The following is a 15,359-nucleotide window of genomic DNA, read 5'->3' as shown; positions in this document are numbered from 1 at the left end:
AACCCATGTTTGGTCTCTAGAGCCAAGTTCCGGTAAACCCTTCCCTATCTCTTCCATCATGCAGTATGATTGATGACTTTTGAGGTTATGATGAACATTGTGGCGAGATCCAATATTCCTTACATTTCGAGGGTACAGCTCTAAAACGGTGTTCGCAGGCCGGCCACTAGTTAGTACACCGGACCTAACCTACTGGTAACTCTCGAGGCTTCCGGATCAGCTAGTGTATAATCTTGCTACCTCTACTCTGCCAGATAGTAACTGGAGGGATTCCGAGTAGTGTGTATGCGGGGAGCATTGTCGAGGCCACGTTATGTCAAGGATATGGCTATATTCTTCCCATGTGTACGCCATATCCAAAAATTTCATTACTTCATACAGCATGTTCCACCCACTTTTTCTTACTATTGAATACACCATGAATTGACAAACTAATAGAGCAAGCTCATCTGCGAAAAGATATAAACTTCCTAGCACTTCCTAATTCATTTCACAAATATATGGTCTCAATTCTAATCTTAACGATGTCCATTTCCACTTGCAGTCTGCCAAACCCCATGTACTTTTTCTGACAGAATCTCAGTTATCAGTTGATTCAAATACTGCTCATCTCAGATGCCTAAATTATTCGCTGTATGATTCCTTTCGCCTCAAAGGTGGTACTTGTGCATATGTCCATTCTGATATTCCTTGTCAGAGACTTGGCAATTTGGAATCTACTCTCTTTGATCTTCTCTTGCTTAAAATCTCTCTACCTCATTGTGTAAAATTCATCTGTTGTCTCTACCGTTCTCCCAACTCCACTAATCACTTGGAGCTCTTTGACTTCCTCTCTTTGCAGCTTGACTTTCTCCAGTCCAACTTTCCTAACAGTGATGTAATTTTCCTTGGTGATTTTAATGTTCACAACTCCAGCTGGTTTCCATTTTCTAGTCATACTGACCCAGCTGGTCGAGATGCTGAGGCATTTGCAATTAATAATGACCTTGCACAGATTGTTCATTTACCTACAAAAATACAGGACAATCCTAATCATACAGCCAAAACGCTTGATCTTTTTCTCACAAACAACCCTTCTAAGTACACGGTCAAAGTGAGAGGTCCTTTAGGCACTTCAGATCGCAACTTGGTGATTGTCTCTTCTCCAATGGAGCCTTTATCTCATGGCTATTCCCAACCTCGTGTTGTATGGAATTCAAGAATGCAAAATGGGATAACCTGTGAGATTTCTTTTCTTCTTTTCCTTGGTCTGATGTCAACGTTTTCTCAGATCGTGTCAGTGAAATTATTTTTGTAGGAATGGAATCCTTTATCCCTCACTCCACTTTAAGATCTCGTCCTTTATCTAAACCTTGGTTTTCAATAAATGTGCTAAGGCTGTTCAAAAGAATAATGTTGCATATCGTAATTGGCTTATTTCTAATTCTTCAGTTTCATTTTCCGCCTACACCAAATCTCGCAACAATTGTAAAGCAGTTATTAATCAGTCCAAACTGGAGTTTGAACAGGCAAGAGTAGAAAACTTGCTTCTTGACCTAATGGTAGCCGAGCATTCTGGTCCCTTGCCAAAGCTATTGGCTGCAACCTTTGCCCATCTCTGCTCCCACCTCTGTACAAACCAGATGGTTTTTGTTGTCACTTTAGCCAAGGATAAAGCTGACCTGCTAGTATCCAATTTTTTTTTCCAACTCATATATTAATGATCTTGGTAAAACACCTCCCACCATTCCCAACACGCTCCATTCAATGCCTCCCGTGGTCTTCCATCAAAAGGATGTCAGAAAGATTTTGACGAATCTTGATGCTAAGAAAGTTCCAGGTCCCGATGGTATTTCTCCACCTGTGCTCCTGAACTTACTCCTATTCTTTGCTGCCATTTTTCTTATTCCAAACTTTCTTATTCCAAAGGTGTTTGGAATAAGAAACCAGTGGTTTCTTATTCCACTGGTGATGTTCTGGCTTGTGTTACCCATTTATTTGTAAAATAATAAGAGGAGTTTACCTCAATATAGTATGTAGAACACTTCCTTATGATACCCTCCATAAATTAAAACAGAAAAAACGAAAAAAATCAACAACTTACCGGTAACATTAGAGTAAAATATAAATAATTAAATAATTAAAAACCAATTTAACACAATTCAAATCAATTTAAAACAATCTAACGAAAATTAAAGAATCTTTTTTTAATGCATTAAATTGATTTTTAATTTTTTTAAATTGATTTGAATTGTGTTAAATTGGTTTTTAATTATTTATATTGTACTCTAATGTACCGGTAAGTTGTCGATTTTTTTGTTTTTTCCGTTTTAATTTCTTTAGAGTATCATACGGAAGTGTTCTTCGTACTATATTGAGGTAAACTTCTCTTATTATTTTACAAATATAAATATCAATGTAGAACGTATTGAGCATTACAGCTCTGATTCATGCTGTCTAGTTACCCATTAATGGCCTAATTCAATGGAAAGGTTCGGTGAAACACAAGTAGTTGCTCTTGACATCTCAAAGGCTTTTGATCGTGTTTGGCATAAAGGTCTTCTAAACAAGCATCCATCTTATGGTTTGCCAACTGTTTTTAGTAATTGGTTATCCAGTTTACTCTCTGATCGCTCACTGAGGGTGATGGTAGAGGGCTCTCCGTCTTTTAACTTCTCCACTAATGCCGGTGTTCCCAAGGTTCAGTTCTTTCCCCCACTCTTTTCCTCTTGTATATTAATGACCTTCGTCCATTGACTGGAAATCCTATCCATAGGTTTGCCGATGATAGCACACTGCATTCCACTTTCCATTTTGAGAAACCTTGTCCTGCTGAATCAGCTTCAACTTCTCGAAAATCTGCTACCAATTCCTTAAATGCCGATCTTCAGGTAATTCTCCAGTGGGGCAAAGACAACTTAGTTGATTTCAACCCTTCTAAAACTCAGTCTTGTCTTATATCGCGCAAAAAGGATTCTTCTCCTCCTATTCTTATCTTTAGTGACACTCCGATTTCTAGGCAAAATGATATATCTCTTTTGGGGATTACCCTGACTTCTAATCTCTCTTGGCACAAGTACATTACAAATATTGCTTCCTCTGCATCTAAAGCACTTGGTTTTCTCTTTCTCTCTCAGCGTTACATTTTTCCAAACAGCTGCTCACTCTGTATAAATCGCAAATCCGTCCTGCCATGGAATATTGTTTCCACATCTAGGGTGGTGCCCCCAAAACCTCTCTCAGGCTTCTTGATTCCATTCAGAAGAGGGCAGTTAGGTTAATTAATGATTCACCTCTAACAGTCTCTCCACTCGCTGTCTCATAGACGTACTGTTTCTGCTGCATGCTTCTTCTTTTTTTTTTTTTTTTTTTGATTTGATAGTTGTTGGCGCATCGGCTTCTGTGGCCATATTGCACCTCCCAAGGTTTTTGCAGTACTTTGATCCAAGCCCGAGGCGGGAATCGAACCCGCGACCTCTGGGTTGCCGGGCAGGTACTTTACCCACTCGGCTAGCCCGGTCGGCTCATGCTTCTTCTACAGATACTTCCATGGGCACTGTTTTTCTGAATTGGCTTCTATAATTCCAGCTTTCTCTTTCAAAACAGTCCGAACACGTGCTGCCACCAGCCAACATCCATTTACTGTCCAACTTCAAACTCACAGAACCAACTTTTCATCTTCCTCGTTTATTCATTCAACTGCCGTTTTGGAACAACCTTCCTTCATACGTATTTCCTGAAAATTACAGTCTACAGAAGTTCAAGTCCAATGTCAACAAATATCTTCTTTCGTCTTCTCAACCTCCAACCCAAGCACGGCACTAAGTACTATAGGTTCTAATACTTCTCGTGTTTGGGGTTTACATAAAAAAACAAAAAAAAAAAAAAAATCTTCTGAAGGTTGGTATGTAACTTTCTGTTGCTGATGTTTTGGCAAAGGTTTTGCCTAGTATATTGGCAATTCCAGCAGGATCATTCACATTCTGCCCTCTCCGTTCAATGATAGGCAGAGGTGTCGTTTGATATTTGCCACTCATTTTTCTGATTGGTTTCCAAATTTTATGTGTAGGAGTTGCTTGATTGATAGTTGAAGTGAAGCGGATCCAAGCAGCCTTTTTATTGCAGCGTCTAACGTATCTCGCACTTGCTTTAGTTTGCTTTTATTGGAAATCTGTAAAGAAGGGGAAGACAGAAGTTTACTAAACTCTAACAGGGAGCTATATGATTTTATAATAACAGAGAGCAGTTGAAGTTTAACACATAAAAGGCACGTGGGCCAGATGGAATCTATCCAGTTATAAAGAAAGAGGCAGCGAGGGAAGTAAGCAAACCCTTGGACATAATTATGAGCGCATCCTTCGATTCAGGGGAGGTCCCCATGGACTGGAGATGTGCAAATGTATCCCCAATTCACAAAGCAGGCTCAAAGGGTGATGCAAATAATTATAGTCCTGTTAGTTTAACTTCTGTTCCAGGGGAAAATAATGGAGTCACTGGTTAAAGAAGTGATGTAAGATCACCTATACAAGACTGCAGTAATAATTCAGACACAGCATGAGTTTATTAAGGGAAAGTCTTGTCTGACTAATTTGATTGGATTCTACGATTTGGCCACAAAGGAACTGGGTGCAAAGAATAATTCTGATATCATATACCTGGATATTAGGAAAGCTTTAAAAACTGTTGCACAGGGAAGACTGTTGTACAAATTATAGTAGTATGGTATTACGGGCAAGTTGCTACAATGGATAAGTGATGATTGAGTGGAAGACAGTAAAGAGTGGTAATCAATGGACACTGCTCTATGTGGACTAATGTTATTAGTGGAGTACTCCAGGGTTCGGTGCTGGGCCCATTGTTGTTTTGTGTATTTATTAATGATATTGATGAAGGTATATCATGCTTAATGTCCAAATTTTCAGATGATACAAAGGTTGTCAGGATTGTTAATGATAGTAAAGCCAGTATGCTACTGCAACAGGATCTAGAAAAGTTAGGCAGATGGACTGAGTGGCAACTGAAGTTTAATATTGACAAATGCAAAGTACTGCATATGGGTAGCAGTAACCCAAGAGAAGCATATCAACTCTGTGGTACTATGCTGACATAAGGTATAAGGTATAAGGTATGTTCGTGTCAGACGGCGCCTGGGATTTCTCCCATCTCCGCGTATGTTCCACTGTATCGAGGACAGTACACTGTCAAGCCAGAGACTTGAAAGTGTGTGGGCCGTGTCTGTGCAGTGTGATCTGTTGTGCCCATTGTTTGTCCAGCTTATTGGCCGCCAGGCCCCTGGTGGGGCCCGACGTTGCCCATACCTTGCCACGTGGAGGCTAACCGGGTGTCCAGAATCATGACGAGTTGCTCCGGCAGGTCCTGCCACCTAGTTTCCTGGGATTTCAGTGGCTAGGACCTAAAAAAAAAATAACAAAATAAATAAAAAAAAAAAAAAAAAAAAAAAAATAATATATATATATATATATATATATTATGTGAGGTAAAAATTAGGCAAAAGTAATAAAAATAAATAGATATGGCTATGTAGCTATCATTAGAGGCAGCAAATGCACATCCTCCACATGATGCCTAATTATATCTGATAATTAAAATAAATATGATATTTAAAATAAAAACATCAGCCAGTAGTACGGCAATAATGCAGAGCGAAACAAAACGCAAAATAATATAAATAAACAAACAGGGAAGGGTAAGTAGAATAATAGGACAAAAAGGTAGTCGATAATCCCCATTATAATTTAGTCATTTAAGTCATTAAACCCAATTAATAAAAAAGATATAAATTTAAAATAATGTCAATTATAAATAATTTAGCGGTACCCCCCCTCGAAGGTACCAGTTCCAAAAGACGTGAAATATCACCAAAAAAGGGTTAAAGAAACTACCAAAAACTAAAATATCAAAATAATAGATCAAAATAATAGACTGACCATCATGCCCCATATCGACAGAGGACCACGAGGCCAATAATGGTCATGGAATCGCTGCATTTCAATCGTCATACAAATCATCGCAAAGGCAGAAATATCGAAGAACCAAACCAACCCTCCATTCTCTGATAGATCAACCAATGCAGAGGATTTGCATGGCAGTGGTCCTTATGCAGCGAAAAATAATCTATAGAACAGACAGCACTCTTGATCAGAGCCACACCACTGACATAATGCAAGCTTAACCAGCTTATATAATAAAAAGGAAAGAAATAAATGGCGGCACAGGCGCTGCTTATTTAGCATATCAACCCACTACTACCACTAATTTATATTATGTGAGGTAGAAATTAGGCAAAAGTAATAAAAATAAATAGATATGGCTTTTATTACTTTTGCCTAATTTTTACCTCACATAATATAAATTAGTGGTAGTAGTGGGTTGATATGCTAAATAAGCAGCGCCTGTGCCGCCATTTATTTCTTTCCTTTTTATTATATAAGCTGGTGAAGCTTGCATTATGTCAGTGGTGTGGCTCTGATCAAGAGTGCTGTCTGTTCTATAGATTATTTTTCGCTGCATAAGGACCACCGCCATGCAAATCCTCTGCATTGGTTGATCTATCGGAGAATGGAGGGTTGGTTTGGTTCTTCGATATTTCTGCCTTTGCGATGATTTGTATGACGATTGAAATGCAGCGATTCCATGACCATTATTGGCCTCGTGGTCCTCTGTCGATATGGGCATGATGGTCAGTCTATTATTTTGATATTTTAGTTTTTGGTAGTTTCTTTAACCCTTTTTTGGTGATATTTCACGTCTTTTGGAACTGGTACCTTCGAGGGGGGTACCGCTAAATTATTTATAATTGGCATTATTTTAAATTTATATCTTTTTTTATTAATTGGGTTTAATGACTTAAATGACTAAATTATACTGGGGATTATCGACTACCTTTTTGTCCTATTATTCTACTTTCCCTTCCCTGTTTGTTTATTTATATTATTTTGCGTTTTGTTTCGCTCTGCATTATTGCCGTACTACTGGCTGATGTTTTTATTTTAAATATCATATTTATTTTAATTATCAGATAGATATATATATATATATATATATATATATATATATACGCGTTTGACGTTAATTCTTAAGGAGATTGGTGTTAGGATATCGCTGGTTGGGGTTGAACGCTAGAAAGATGTGTTAAAAGGCCTAATAGGTCGGGCAGAATTTTGTTGTTATTAAATTTAGACGTGTGGGCTATACGTTAGATGAAAGATAAAAGTGGGAGGGAGGGGAGGCTGAAGACTGGGGAATAGAAGTAGAAGTAAGGGGTCGATAGAGGAGATGACCCCTGCTAAACAGTATGGCATGCCCATGCCACACCAGAGGGGAGTTTGGATGGCGGGTGGGGGAGACGAAGAAGAGTTATCTCCCCCTGCCATGGATAAGGTATACAGTTAGAGTGGGGGAAGAGACTGAAGACTGGGGGGAAAGGCAGAAGCATGGGGACGATAGAGAAGGCGACCCCAGGTGGTCAGTGAGGCAGGCGCATGCCTCACCAGGTGAAGAGATGGGTTGGCAGGGGAGGGAGGAAACAGAGCATGTCTCCTCTTCCTCCTGCCGGGGATAGGGAATTTAAGATGAATAGGGTAAGGGTACCCCATTCAGCTCGCCATATAGCATTTGGCAGCGGAGCTGCTAGTGGTTCTAGTCCGTTTCCAGGAGCGATCGGACCGAAGCATAATCGTTCATGGGGTGGTTCCCGTCCGTTCTGCAGTCTTTACCGTCAAAAGGTCCGGGTTTGCTTGTCGGCGTTTGTGGGGTCTTTCTTGTGACATTTCCCATCCATGTGGGGTTTGCGTGAATGTTGTTTATAGAGTCATTTCTCATTTATTCAACTTTAGGTCCACTTCACGATGCTGACAGCGGTAGAGAATGAAATGGACCTGGGGGTAATTGTGCAGGCAGATATGAAGTTCTCTGAGCAGTGCAGACGGGCTGCAAGAGTAGCTAATGATGTCTTGTCAATGATATATAGGAATTTTGCTAGCAGAGACAAGGAGTTGATTATATCTTTGTATAAGGCAATGGTCAGCCACACCTTGAGTACTGCATACTGGTGTGGAGGCCTCATTTTCGGAAGGATGTAGAGTTGCTAGAACGAGTACAGAGAAGGGCAACAAGATTGGTGAGAGGAACAACAGGGTTTTCTTAACAGTAGAGGCTGAAATTCTGTCAGCTGCAGCTTCTGGAGACTGAAGACCTGTGAGACGATTGATTGAAGTGTACAAGGCCTTGAATGGTTTGAGCAGGCTCAATGCTGATGGGATACTTCCACTTGCCGAAATTAAGAACCTGATGGGGCATAGATTCAAATTTAGGAAAGACAGTTGTAGAATAGATGTGCAGAAGTTTGCCTTTAGCCAGAGGGTAGTTGATTGCTGGAACAGACTTCCATCTGTTGTTGTGGAAGTTGACAGCTTAAATAAATTTAAGGCTGAACTAGACAAACATTTGGGTGAAATGGGAAGGTTTTTTTTTTTTTTGGCTGATGCTCCATATGCTTCAACTAATGCTAAATCTCTACCTGTGATTTTTAAAAATAGCTCCAATGCTTGAATGACAAGTGATACTTTGGTCGCTTGGGTCAGAATGCATCTTTCGTTTTCTGCAGAAGTGAATTGCAGCTCTCTTTTTTACTGATAGTCGATATCCATTACAGGTGGACTAGGATTCTATTTTGTTTATAGCGCATTGGACTGCCTCTCAATTGTGCACATATTCTGTGAGTGACATGAAATAGTGAAGTCATTGGCATATAGATATGTTTCTATTGCTTCTGGAATTACTTCTGTGATAGGATTGATAACGAAAAGGGTTGCAGTGAGGAATGAGTCTTGGGGTACCCTCTGCAGATATACATGAATGCAGTGGTTCTATGCAGACAGGCTGCTAGAACCACTCATTACCAAATCAGTGGTTCTAGCAGCCTGTCTGCACTGCTAAGAGAACTGCTTGTTGCACTGCATACATACCTCTAAGTTTCTTCCATTCTCCACCACCTAACTGGTAAAATATTCTGGGATTACTGAAGCGCATATGAAGTTACTTGCATTTAGAAAATCTCAATTGCCACTTCTCATTATGCGGAACAGGTCTTATTCCAGATGATATACGAGGATATTTGATGTCATGCTTGCATTTTCTGGGCATCCCTGACATTGTTATGCAGAAATAGGAAACATCATTTTGGTTGCACAGTTTTTGCCACTCCACAAAAACAAATGGATACTTTTGATTTTCCCAGTTAGTCATCCTCAGATTTGCAGTGCAAACAATATGGCACATATGTGGAGCTCCTGATCACCAGTCTTGTAACCAAACTACAAGGAATATAACAATTAGTCATGTAACTTGTCCACATGAGTAACAGAAATTGTTGGAGTAATTCAGGCCCTTCTCTTGCTCCTGCTTAAACATTTTAACAATGCAATGCTAAGCAAACCAGAGAAGAAACAAATAATATGCAACAGATATACAATTAAAACTGCACACACTCACTCTACAGCTGTTTTTCCATTACAGAAAGAGAGGTGTATGGCAGACATACAAGTCTAAACATGTTATCCTCCCCAATATGACTGCCATCTATAAGCACATGGAACTTTATTATTTGCAGGTAATACAACAGATCAATATCATATCTACTTCCCTAAATTGTAATAAAACATACATACTAAAGGTTAACACATACATATACAGGTTAAACCTGTGTATGTAGAAAATGTGACATTATGTGAAATTTAAGTAATTTCAAAATCTGTGCAAAAAAACTGACTGCAAACAGCTGACACATTAGTGGAGGTAAAAATCATGCTGTCCAATGATATTAGAGATTGCTTGTTTGCAAACATCATAAACATCAAATATCTACTATTAATACTTCAATATCTGAAGTGTAACTTCTCAGTGTAACCACATGTGACCATGACACACCAACATGACAACGTTAGTCAAGTTTGCATTATTTTCAAATTAGGAACTTGACAATTTTTTATAGTGTCAAGTGTGATGCAAGGAAATATTTGGGCTATATGGTAATATTAAAAAAAAAAAAAAAAAAAAAAATTCAAAACTAGAATAACATATCCTACTTTGAAATCCATAAAATATAGTACTGACCTATTAAATTACTTCCAAAGATAGTTAATACACCACCTGCTGGTATCTTCTTGCCACTTGCTGTTCTTCCTTTCTGTATTGGTTCTGGGGGAAAAAAATAATGTCAATATTGCTACTAATGCCATTGAAGATTATATAAATAGTAAGCAAACTGGAATTCTCAGGTGGTTGGAAACCTCAAGTATGAATATTCATATACTAACAAAAGACAGGGTAATTTCTGTTGTTCTCTCCCTCACTTTCAATTTCAAATGTTGATAGATAAAGCAAAAATCCAAGAACTCTTGGTTTTGGTCCCTAATGTTCTTTATGCTTCTTAATTTATTTAAGAAGGCTCAGAAATTTTTTTTTTTATGATAACCCTAAGCACAAGAGGTATTAGAACCTATGGTACTTAGTACAGTGTGTGAGTTAAAGGTTGAGAAGATGAAATAAACTACTTGTTGACATTAGACTTAAATTTCTGAAGATTGTAATTTTCAGAAAATATGTATGAGAAGAGATTCCAGGACTGAAACTGAAAGAACGAATGAGAAAAAAGAAGAAAAGTTATGTGAGTTTGAAGTTGTACAGTGAAAAAATGCTGACTGATTGTGAAATGTAATGAGAGTGGTTATGAAGCGAAAACTGGCATTACAGAAGCCAATTTAGAAGAACAGTGCTAATGTAAGTATCTACAGAAAAGCATGCAGCAGAAACAGATCATCTATAAGATAGACAGTGGAGAGACTTTGTTAGGGATGAGTCATTAATTAACAAAACTGCCCTCTTTTGAATGAAGGTACCACCAAAACCTGAGAGAGGTTTTCATGGTACCACCCCAGGTATGGTAACAATATTCCACAACAGAGCAAATTTGAGATTTGTACAGAGTGAGTAGATGTTTGACGCCATGAGAAAAAGAGAAACCCAATTTTTTAGATGCAGAGGAAGCAATATTTTGGATATGCTTATTCCAAGACAGAGAGAAATTAGAAGGCAGGGTAATCCCTAATAGAGATATGTCTTGTCTAAAAATCTAGAAATATAAGACAGGCCCAAGTTTTAGAATAATTGATGTTAACTAAGTTATCTTTTCACCACTGGAAAATTACCCAGAGATAAGCACTTAAGGAACTGGTAGCAGATATTCTAGAAGTTGAAGATGTTTGTGCAGGGCAAGGTTTCTCAAACTGGAAGGTAGAATGCAATGTGCTATCATCAGCAAAACTATGGATACGATTTCCAGTCAATGGAAGAAGGTCATTAATATAAAAAAGAAGATGGAGAGAGAGCTGAAAACCTTGGGGAACACCAGCATTAGTAGAGAAGTTAAAAGACAGAGAGCCATCTACCATCTCTCTCTCTCACACACAGTGAGTGGTCAGTTCGAAAACTGGATATCTAATAAAAAAAAACAATTGACAAAAAATTGAAGGAAACTTATTTAAAATACCTTTAAACCAAACACAATCAAAAGCCTTTGAAATGTCAAAGAGCAATCACCAAACTTTTCCATTTAATATGTCCATAGATGGGTACATAAACTGGATTATCACCAGAGTGGATAGACACTGACAGAATCCATTCTGGCATTAATTGATCAGAGGGAAGGTTTCTATGTAGTTCAGTAAAGGTATTTATATAGATATCAGTAAGGTTATTCAATCCACGTGTTGGACAAGATTTTGCAGCTCAGGCGAACTCTTAAGTTTTTAATTATATTTAGCCTTTTATTGATTTAATTGTAATATTAAATTATTTTCTATAAGCAGCTTATAGACCTAGTCAAGCTCCTTAGTTTATTTTGAATTTAGATAGCGATTTTTAAAGTTCATTAAATAATTAGTGTCAGTAGATTTACTGTTCGTAACCTCCATTATTATTCACCACAACGTATATCCCAAACTAGATAGTGTAAGGTTTAACATAAAACTAGATAGTGAAACGCGTAGCACTGTTTTAGAAATCTATTAGCTTAGAATTAGCATTAGTAGAGGCATATGATGAAAAAAACCAAGCTTATGCAGCATCAGCCAAAAAAAAAAAAAAAAAACCTCCCATTTCACCCCTTCGTTCATTCCAAATACATGTCCAGCTCAGAATTAAATTTATTTACGCTATCAACTTCCTAAACAAAGGATGTAAGTCTGCTCCATCAACCAACTACCCACTGGCTAAAGGCAAACTTTTGTACATCTATCCTACATCTATTTTTCCTCAATTTGAATTTATACCCTCTCAGGTGATTATTCCGAGCAATAAGAAGAATCCCATCAGCATTGAGCATGCTCAAACTATTTAAGACTATAAAACCCAATCAGATCACCTCGCAGGTGCCTAGTCTCCAGACACTGTAATTTGCAAAACTTAAGCCTTTCTTCGTAAGAGCAACCCTTTGTTCTATTCACTAATCTTGTTGCCCTTCTCTGCACTCGTTCCAACAGCTTTACATCCTTCTAAAAATGAGGCCTCCAGACCTGTATACAGTACTCAAGGTGTGGCCTGACCATTGCTTATACAAGGGGATAATCACCTCCTTATCACTGCAAGAAAAATTCATGTATATCATTGACAAGACACTGTGAGCTACTCTTGCAGACTGCCTGTACTGCTCAGAAAACTTCATATCTGGCTGCACAATTACCCCCACTGGTCCTTTTTGTTCTCTACCACTGTCAGTGTAGTACCACAAAGTACATATGTTACTCTGGGGTTACTGCTTCCCATATGTAGTACTTTACATTTGTCAATCTTAAATTTCTTTGCCACCTCTCAGCACATCTCCTCAACTTTTCTAGATCCTGTTGCAGCAGCGTACTGTCATTAATGTCCTTAACAACCATACCAACATTTGTATCTCTGCAAACGTGGACATTAAGCTTGATATACCATCATCAATATCATTTTATAAATACAGAAAACAACAATGGACCCAACACTGAAACCTGAAGGACTACACTAATAACATTAGTCAGTGATGAGCACTGTCCATTGCTTACCACTGTCCGTCTTCCCCCACTCAACCATCCCTTTATCCATAGCAGTAATTTTCCTCCAATGCCACACTGCTCCATTTTGTTCAGCAGTCTTCCAGGTGCAACAGTATCAAAAGCCTTTCTAAGATCCAAATATATAATATAAAAGTTATTCCCTGCATCCAGTTCCTCTGTGTCCATATCATAGTATCCAATCAAATTGGTCAGGCAAGACTTTCCCTTAACAAAACCATGCTGTGTCCGAGCTATAACCGAAGTCTTGCTGCAGTGCTTCTTTAACCAGTGCCTCCATTAATTTTCCTGGAACAGAAGTTAAACTAACAGGTCTATAATTACTTGTGTCGCCCTTTGATCTTCCTTTGTGAATTAGGGTCATATTTGCACATCTCCAGTCCTTGGGTACCTCCCCTGAGTCAAAAGAAACTCATAATTTTGGCTAAGGGTTTGCTTAATTCCTTTGCTGCCTCCTTTAATACAACTGGATAGATCCCATCCATCCCCAGTGACTTTTTTATGTTTATCTTCAACAATTTCTCCTCCACTTTCCTCTCAGTTATTACAAAATCATCTAGCTCACTGCCAGGGTTTAATTCAACCTGTGGCATTTCCATCTCTGAATAACTCCTCATGTGTGAATGTAGATGCAAAATACTCATTTCGTTTGTTAGCCACTTGAGCAGGTTCATCAACAGTTGAACCATCAGTTTCCAGTGGACCAATCTGCTTCATCCCTTTCCTTCTAGAGTATACATAGGTAAAGAATTCTTTGTTGTTTTTCTTTGCATTCTTTGCCAAAGATTTCTCATAATCTGCCTTTGCCTGCCTAATCTCCTTTGTGACTTGGTTGCAGACAAGCTATTATAGGCTTCCACCTCACTCTTTAATTTATATGTATCCAATGCATTTTTCTTCTCTGCCATGTCTCATTAGTTCATCTGACATTCATTTAGGCCTAAACCTTGAACAATATTTCTTAGTTGGTATGTAAAGCCTAGTAGCTTCCAAGATAATTTCTTAGCATGCTTCCCAATTTGATTTTGCTGTTGGTAACATCATCAGTTAGTCCCATAGTATTGAAGTTAAATACCGTCTCAGACCACCGTAGTTGCCTTTGCGAAAGCAAAAACCCTTCCATTTACCCTTGATGGTAGTTACCACTTTGAGTAAATCCCACTTCAGCACACTGTGATCACTGCCACCTAGTGGTTCCTTTATCTGCAGATTCTTAATGCATGAAGAAATGAAGGATCACTACTGATAATTAGATCAAGATTATTACTCCCTCTCTTTGCCTCCCGAACATGCTGATGTAGAAAACAACCATCCAATAAATCCACAAAAGCCTTGCTAGTGTGCGAGTGACCAACCCAAAAATTCCAGTCAATATCTGGGAAATTAAAATCCCCCATTATAAGACTCTCTGATTTACTGGTCCACTCTATTTCCCTGTGCAGTTTCTTATTATACTCATCAGAGTCATTAGGCCTATAACACACTCTTACTCTCAAATGCTTATGTCACACCAAACTGACTCGACACTGCAATGTCCAGCAATGTTGACTGGCTTCACTTTCTTGGATTTTGTGTGTTTCTTAACTAATTGCATAATCCCTCCTCCCTTCCTATCCTGGCTATCCTTCCTGTACACATTGTACTCCCCAAATTCCCGTTCTGCATTCCTTATATCTGTGTGACACCACGTCTCTGATATCCCAACAATATCTGTCTTTGATGTTTTGAGCAATACCTCAATTCATCAAATTTATTTACCAAACTCCTAGCATTGGTGTATACGCAAGTATACATGCACCTGTTCCTATTCTTAGCTACCTAACACAACCCATGTGTTTACTTGTACCGCAATTGCTCCCAGCAGCCTCCGAAATACCCTGCATCTTGTGTTTCAGGCTGCTGCTCATTCCAATAGAAGCAGTGGAAGAATGACTTTCACCTCTGCCAGTGGCGACTGTTAATCTATTAGTCCTTGTATCCTCCTCAAGCTAGCAGTTTTCCGACCGAACTAACACTGCCTCGATAGCATCAGCAAATATACTTGCACCCTTTCTATTTAAGTGTATCCCATCCCTGTAGAAGTAGTCTCTCCTGTAAACAAGTACAGTCCAGGCTGAAAAAAAGTCTATCCCTTGAGCCTTGCACAATCTTTCCAGGGCCGAAATGGTCAACAAGGCTCTAATCATATACTCTATAATAGTATAGCTCTCATCATATTCTCTAGAATATTATAGTATCATCAATTAATCAGTAAAA

General features: G+C 38.6%; 1 protein-coding gene across 4 annotated transcripts in view; it reads right to left on the bottom strand.

The window, feature by feature from the left end:
* The window catches only part of FAM21 (Family with sequence similarity 21), a 1,354,861-nt gene that overhangs the window by 690,294 nt on the left and 649,208 nt on the right, over positions 1-15,359 (bottom strand). For all 4 annotated transcript variants that reach the window (XM_090388854.1, XM_090388862.1, XM_090388870.1 and 1 more), the window contains exon 12: positions 10,114-10,197. In XM_090388854.1, the coding sequence (XP_090244980.1) occupies positions 10,114-10,197 (84 nt within the window). The remainder of the gene's footprint in view (positions 1-10,113; positions 10,198-15,359) is intronic.

This window comes from Mastigoproctus giganteus, chromosome 2, assembly GCF_048544385.1.
Source record: "Mastigoproctus giganteus isolate SK-2022 chromosome 2, ASM4854438v1, whole genome shotgun sequence".
Lineage (NCBI taxonomy): Eukaryota > Metazoa > Arthropoda > Arachnida > Uropygi > Thelyphonidae > Mastigoproctus > Mastigoproctus giganteus.
Note: the sequence above shows the minus strand (reverse complement) of the source record. Positions and strands in the feature narration are given on the sequence as shown.